Genomic DNA, 6,794 nt, shown 5'->3' with positions numbered 1-6,794 from the left:
AAATCCCTGGCACTCCACGCAACCAAGAAGTTTACTCTTCAGCACGATACGTGGCCTCCGAGCAATCTCCGTGTATGTAGCGGCAGAATGACAAGGATTGTGCAGGGTTCGGTCGTATCGATTCGACCCCAAGGAAAATTGTGAGTTCGTTCGAACAATCCGTATGCGTACTACGCACTGCACGATTGTGGACTTGTCAGACCATCCATGCACTCGTCCGAATACTCGTATGAGTGGTATGGATAGAGACGCACACCAAGCCATCGGTCACGCCACGCTACCAAGGACTATGCTCTTCAGCACAATACGTGGCCTCCGAACGTATTCCTTGTTGATAGCGGCAGAATGATCACGACCGTGCGAATCCTACCGGAGCAGTTATGGGCATTTCGAACGAGAATCACGAAATTTACGATGACGAAGTGTCCACTCGGTACCACGATTACGACGAACGATTTACCAATTCTAAATAATCTATGACAACTCCGCGATCGCGGCCACAGAACACAAACTGCGTCTTAATCGTCGGCAATGCCACGGCGCAGTTTGCACCTGTGACTCCTCGGTTTGAGGCGCTTACGCGTCGAGGATAGAACAGTCGGTTTGTCTGTTCTATCGGGTCGGTTTGACCCCTCGATCGCGTACCGTGTTTCGCCGACAGGACACTTCGCAAACGCGTTCGGCTAGAACCGCTTCCAGATGTAGAGTGATCTATCTGCCAATAGCGCCCTCCACTCCGAAAAAGCTTCCGTCCGGGCCTGGCGATTCTGGCCCTCGAGCTCCAACTCCTCCTCGCGCGTGAGTTCCACCCCCGGCGGGCGGCGGAATGAGCGGGCGATCTGGTATAACTTCGCCCGCTCCGCCGCCACCACACTGAAAGGTGGAATCACGGCGAGGAGTCCCGTCGCCTCGGTGGAGATGGTGCGGTACCCCCGTATGAGCCGCAGGGCCAGGCGCCGCCGCACTCTTTCTAGGAGTTTGCGGCTGGGCGTGCAGGCCCCGAGTAAATTTTATAATCATTGCTTTTCGAAGTCTACATATGGTGATATTATATTGTGAAATGTATGGTTAAATATGATTTGGAATCCTGTTAAATTTGGATCTGAATTTTTATTTTTGTGGTTAGGGTTAGGGTTAGAGTTAGGGTTAGGGTTAGGGTTACCCGCAATTTCTGGGGCGCGTCGTTGACACCCTCTTCCCCGCTGGTGATGGGAACGAGGGGAGGAGGGAACGCGCCCCGGATCCGACCATTGAGTGGTCGGACGAATTCCGGGTCACCGAGTGGGAGCTGTACCGGGCCGTCCGGGAGCTCCGGGCCGGGGGCAAGAAGGCCCCTGGCCCCGATGGGGTTCCCGGTGGTATAATGGCCTTAGCTCTGGAGGTCCTCGCCCCGGCGTTCAGGAGCGTCATGGACGCGAGCCTGCGCCGGGGAGTCTTCCCCAAAGAGTGGAAAAAAGCGTGCCTGGTTCTCCTCCAAAAGGAGGGGAAACCCGCAGAGTCTCCCTCTGCATACCGGCCGGTTTGTTTACTCGACGAGGCGGGCAAGCTGTTCGAAAGGATAATTGCCGCCCGCCTCGTCGAGCACCTGTCGCGGGGTGGTCCCGACCTGAGCGACAGCCAGTATGGATTCCGGAGGGGGCGCTCTACAATTGACGCCCTGGAGCGTCTGCGCCTCCTCCGTGAACGGGCTGTCGCTCGGGGCGGGGCGTTGTTGGCGGTGTCGTTAGACATATCTAACGCCTTCAACGCCCTGCCCTGGAAGGAGATAGTGGGGGCGATGGAGTATTTCCAGGTGCCCCCCTATCTCCGGAAGGTGGTCGGTGACTACCTCCGCGGCAGGAAGGTGATGTTTACCGGCCGGTATAGCCTCGTGCACACGAGGGAGACGCACCGCGGCGTTCCACAGGGGTCGGTCCTCGGACCGCTCCTGTGGAACTTGGCTTACGACGCGGTGCTGCGGGTTGTCCTCCCCCCGGATACGGGTGTCATCTGCTACGCAGAAACCTCCGTCGAGATCGGGCCCAGGATGAGGTACCTGGGCCTGGTCATAGACGGCCGCTGGCGATTCGAAGAACACTTCGAGCTCCTCGCCCCCCGACTAGAGAAGACGGCAGCCGCATTGGCGCGGCTGCTGCCGAATGTCGGGGGGCCGGATTTGAAAGTGCGCCGCCTCTACACGGAGGTGGTGCGGTCTATAGCCCTGTATGGGGCCCCCGTATGGCACCGCTCGCTCGAGGCCAGCACGCCCAGCCGCAAACTTTTAGAAAGAGTGCGGCGGCGGCTGGCCTTGCGGGTCATACGGGGGTACCGCACCATCTCCACCGAGGCGGCGGGAATCCTCGCCGTGATTCCACCCTTCACTGTGGTGGCGGCGGAGCGGGCGAAGTTATACCAGATCGCCCGCTCCTTCCGCCGCCCGCCGGGGGTGGAACTCACGCGCGAGGAGGAGTTGGAGCTCGAGGGCCAGAATCGCCAGGCCCGGACGGAAAGTCTTTCGGAGTGGAGGGCGATATTAACGCCCTCCACACGTCCGATTGTCCGGGCCCTCCTGCCCATATTTTATATATGGTGCAGGAGGCGGGGAAGGTTGACCTTCCGCCTCACGCAGGTGCTCTCCGGCCACGGTTGCTTCGGAGAGTACCTGCAGAGAATGGGGCGGGAGCCGACTGCGCAGTGCCACCACTGCGGCGAAGATGTAGACACGGCGCGGCATACCCTGGAGGAGTGCCCTGCTTGGGCCGGGCCGCGCCGTGTCCTGCGAGCCGCAGTGGGAGGGTGGGACCTCGCGCTGTCGACCGTGGTCGACCACATGGTCGGCAGCGTGGGGTCGTGGAAGGCGGTGGCCTCCTTCTGCGATGAAGTTATTCAGCAGAAGGAGGCCGCCGAGCGGGCCCGGGAACGGGACCCGGGCTCCGCGAGGAGGGTGTGGGCGCGGGGACGACCCCCGCGCCGACGTGTGCCCCCCAGGAGGGGGCGGAGAGGGTAGGGAGGGCGCGGGGGTCTCCCCCGCGCCAACGTGTGACCCCGGTGGTTGGGGGCGGAGTGGGGTTGGCGCGGGGAGATTCCCCGCGCCCTGTGATGCCCCCACAACTGGGGGCGGTGTACTTGGGGGCCCGGGGTGTGAGCTGACCCGGGCCCCGGGGGGGGAGCATAGCTCCCCCCGTGATAGGACGACACCCCCCGGGTTAATTTCCCGGTTTGGGGGGGTGTCGTTCCGTCCCTCCCTTAGGGGAGGGGGATTCGTGGGGGGATTTGGGTGAGGAAGGGTCGGGGCGTGCCGGATCGCGCCTCCGACGGCCCTTCCTTCCGGTGGCGGCGTCTTCCTGCCTCGGCCGGGGCTGGTTCCTTCGGGATACCGGCTCCGAGCGGGGCATGAAGACTCCGGGAGCTGTGGGTGGACCGAGCTGGGGCTCGGGAAGCCCAATCCGAAGGCTCCAGGGATGGGGACACCGGGCGGGTCCCTCCGCCCGGGGTCTTATAGCGTAGGCAGTGGGGGAGGTTAACCCCTCCCCCGGGGTATGATGATAGCTGGGGGGTGTCCTGTTGAGTACTCGCGTGATCCAGGCACCTCCTGTGTAGCTTAGGTGGGCGTGAGGTTTTAGTGGGTAGTCTCCGGGGGCTCGCCCCCCGGGGAGAATCCCACATAACCCCGGCTTCCCCCAGGGAGTCGGGGTATGTATAAAACATTTCCTCACGATAAAAAAAAAAAAGGTTGGGGGGTGGGGGTTGGGTAGGATTAGGAATAAACAAGAGATTTTTCCTATGCTCGCCCATGTCCTCTTAAATCTAGCAACTTCGTCCGTACCGACTCTTTGCTTACTTAATATTCGCAAATTGTGCAGGCGTTCCGTTCCCTAAGGGATCCTGCACCTGGCTCCCCGGTCGCCAGAGCCTCCTTGGCCTACCGCTTAAGTCTATCAGCTTTTGGAGTCTGAAAAATTGGTCCCTTGTTCGAAAATTAACGCTAGGGCGAAAAAATACGAGTTCCGGGTTCTTCGACCCCCCTAGCGCTGGGTGGTAAAATTCTGGGCTATGTTTACAGTAACTACTGTTAACATAGCCCAGACTTAGACCATTTTCCTTTAAAACCTTCCCTTGTCATTAAAAAGTCCATTTTTAAGAAAATTTTCTGTTTCCGGTACTTCAGAATTTCTGAGAGGGTAGTAGGGCATCGTGCCTCCCCACTCGTCAATTTTTATTGAGATCCGCGTGGTTTCGGGAACTGAAAATACAGAAATCGCGATTTTTCACGTCCCCTTCTATTTCCGGTACTTTCCAATTTTGGAGCAGGCTTTTAAACTCGTTCCCGATTTACCCTCCAATTTTTGTTCGGATCCGATTGGTTTCGGAAACTGAAACTACCAAAAATCGGGTTTTTTCTCTTCCCCTTGAGACTTTTCGACCCAATTTTACGGGAAATTGAATTGTAGATCCCGGCGGACCCCCCCCCCCCCCCCCACTAGGTTGCAAACCCCTGAGGCGTGTCCGGGCCGTCCGACCGATCTCAACTCCCTAAGAACTTTTGTTCTGTTCCGCAGTTTTTTCACTATAATGGGATATGGGTGTATATATAATGAAAGCACACTCTTTGACAGCACACGGAATAGAGATTATATTTCAAAAAATTCTCTAATAGCACGTCGTCAGACACGTCTTTACGGTTTAAGAGAAACGTCGCGAATGAAACAAGAAAACGAAACAGAGGAGCAACAGTTCAATATGAACATCAGAGGATCGAGAGTCCCATGCCGGGGACAACATACAATGTATATTAACTGCAGATACAATGTATATCAAAAGCCGATTCAAACGATCCTTCCTTCTACAGAAATAACAGATTCATTTTGTTCTGTTTATGAAATAAATTCCCACACGCCCCCTCAAAATAAATCTATTATTTTAGTAAAGACATGTCTTCCTTGTGCTTCGTCTGGTGCTAATTACATATGGTCCAACATTTGTTGCTTAGGATTAGGGAAACCCAGAAAAACCTAATCAGACCATATAAAAAAAAACTTATACTATCACAACTATAATTCTATATTCATTATAATCTTATTTCTATATTATTACTACTATTACTGAATATTTTTTTTTTATTCCAGGCCCATCTTTGCTCTAAATTCCTTAAATTTAGGTGCTGGCAATGGCTTAGTAAGAGTATCTGCTAGTTGGCTATCTGTGGGAATAAATTCAAGTTTTATGACATTCTTTTCAACTTGCTCTCTTGAGAAATGGTACTTTACATCTTTAGAGTTCGCGTGTTCGTTAACTGAGTGGTAACAATAATTAAATTAATTAATTAGTAAAATTATGTTAAAAATGGTTTATTTGCAAAATAAAAACTTTGAGAGAGAAATGTACGTGATAATTATCAGACATGTACAGATGGAATGAACAACGAGAAACAAATTGTAATAAAAATGAATGAATTTTTAGATTACGTAGACAACATTAAACAAACAACATTAAACAAGAAAAGAGAAGGAGGAAACAAGAAGGCCGCGATTAGGGTGCATCCTCAAATGCAAACAATGGTAAGCGTCTTTAGAAGTGACCAATGAGAAAAAGCGGCCGCGGCTTCAAGACTTGTTTTCTCCTTCTCGGAGCGTTCGAAGCGCCAGGACGGCACGCGGGAGAAACTACGCATCGCTGAGGCGCCACATATCTATATGTTTCGACCGTTTATGGCTGCTCGGATTGTTCGCAATATTAATACAACCCATATTATCTTCGAATATTATTATTGGATCAGAGACACTTATATTAATACTTATTGCCAATGATCTTAACCATAGTGCTTCTCTCACAGCTTCAAAAAGAGCCATGTACTCTGCTTCAGTGGATGAGGCTGCTACTGACTTTTGTCTTCTACTATTCCAACAGATTGTACATTGTTCATACATCTTGAACAAATACCCTGTTGTACTCTTTCGATCCGTATGTTCATTGCCTCCCCAATCTGAATCTACATATGCACTCAATAGATTTTTAGAATCGTTTTTAACATAAGTTAGTTTAATATTAGCTGACCCTTTCAGATATCTAAGAACCCTTTTAAGGTTTTGCCATAGTTCGCTATTGTTTTTATTTGAATATTTACTTAAAATATTTATTGCAATACTTAAATCGGGTCTTGTACAAATCATTATGTACATTAAACATCCAATTAAATTACGGCAAGGTGCATTGTGTTGTTCATCCGAGTTTAAAGCTACGTAGTCTAATACACTTGGAAGAGGTGTACTAACTGGTTTGCAATCTAGCATATTAAATTTCTCAAGCACAGTCTTAATATATGCACTCTGATCTAATGTTATTTTCCCATTAGTTCTATTCACTTTTATTCCAAGAAATAGTTTGATTTCATTTAAATCTTTCATACAAAATCTATCTTTCAAATAAGTTTTGAAATTTTTTATTGCGTCAATCTGTAACGGTACACGCCTCGTTGCGGGAAGCGCTGCGAGGCGTGTGAGCCCTCCCCGGATTGGCTCAGCAACCAGGGTTCTTTGGGGAGGGGAAACGAGGTGATTGAATGAAAACGCTCGGTTATGAAGAGAAGAAATAATAATAATGCTTTATTCTAAATGTTCTCGGAGGCCGGATTCCCCGTTCGTCCGGCGACGGAGTCTCGGCGGGGGCCAGTCTCTCGTCCGGCCTGGTTACAAGAAAAGAAAAAAACAAAGAAATGAACCGTGAGCGTGGACACCCGGTAATGGCGCGGACCTAAACTACGATCGACTCACGCGAGCTTAATTCTATCTGATAACATACCTACATCTAATGCCCTT

The 6,794-nt window shown here is 51.7% G+C and overlaps 1 protein-coding gene across 1 annotated transcript; it reads left to right on the top strand.

The window, feature by feature from the left end:
• The first annotated feature begins 2,026 nt into the window (after nt 1-2,026).
• LOC143363389 (uncharacterized) lies at nt 2,027-3,935 on the top strand. The gene is made up of 3 exons (XM_076803987.1): nt 2,027-2,328; nt 2,566-2,923; nt 3,843-3,935. The coding sequence occupies exons 1-3, from the start codon at nt 2,027-2,029 to the stop codon at nt 3,933-3,935; spliced, it is 753 nt and encodes a 250-aa protein (XP_076660102.1).
• The last annotated feature ends 2,859 nt before the right edge of the window (nt 3,936-6,794 follow it).

This window comes from Halictus rubicundus, unplaced genomic scaffold (genome assembly GCF_050948215.1).
Source record: "Halictus rubicundus isolate RS-2024b unplaced genomic scaffold, iyHalRubi1_principal scaffold0045, whole genome shotgun sequence".
Lineage (NCBI taxonomy): Eukaryota > Metazoa > Arthropoda > Insecta > Hymenoptera > Halictidae > Halictus > Halictus rubicundus.
Note: the sequence above shows the minus strand (reverse complement) of the source record. Positions and strands in the feature narration are given on the sequence as shown.

What these genes read in the sequence shown, in the direction of transcription:
- LOC143363389 (XM_076803987.1), top strand. Translation starts at nt 2,027, where the DNA reads ATGAGGTACCTGGGCCTGGTCATAGACGGCCGCTGGCGATTCGAAGAA. An exon ending in CGCACCATCTCCACCGAGGC is followed by an intron (nt 2,329 to 2,565) that starts GGCGGGAATCCT and finishes CATATTTTATAT; the next exon opens with ATGGTGCAGGAGGCGGGGAA. An exon ending in ACCCGGGCTCCGCGAGGAGG is followed by an intron (nt 2,924 to 3,842) that starts GTGTGGGCGCGG and finishes CAAATTGTGCAG; the next exon opens with GCGTTCCGTTCCCTAAGGGA.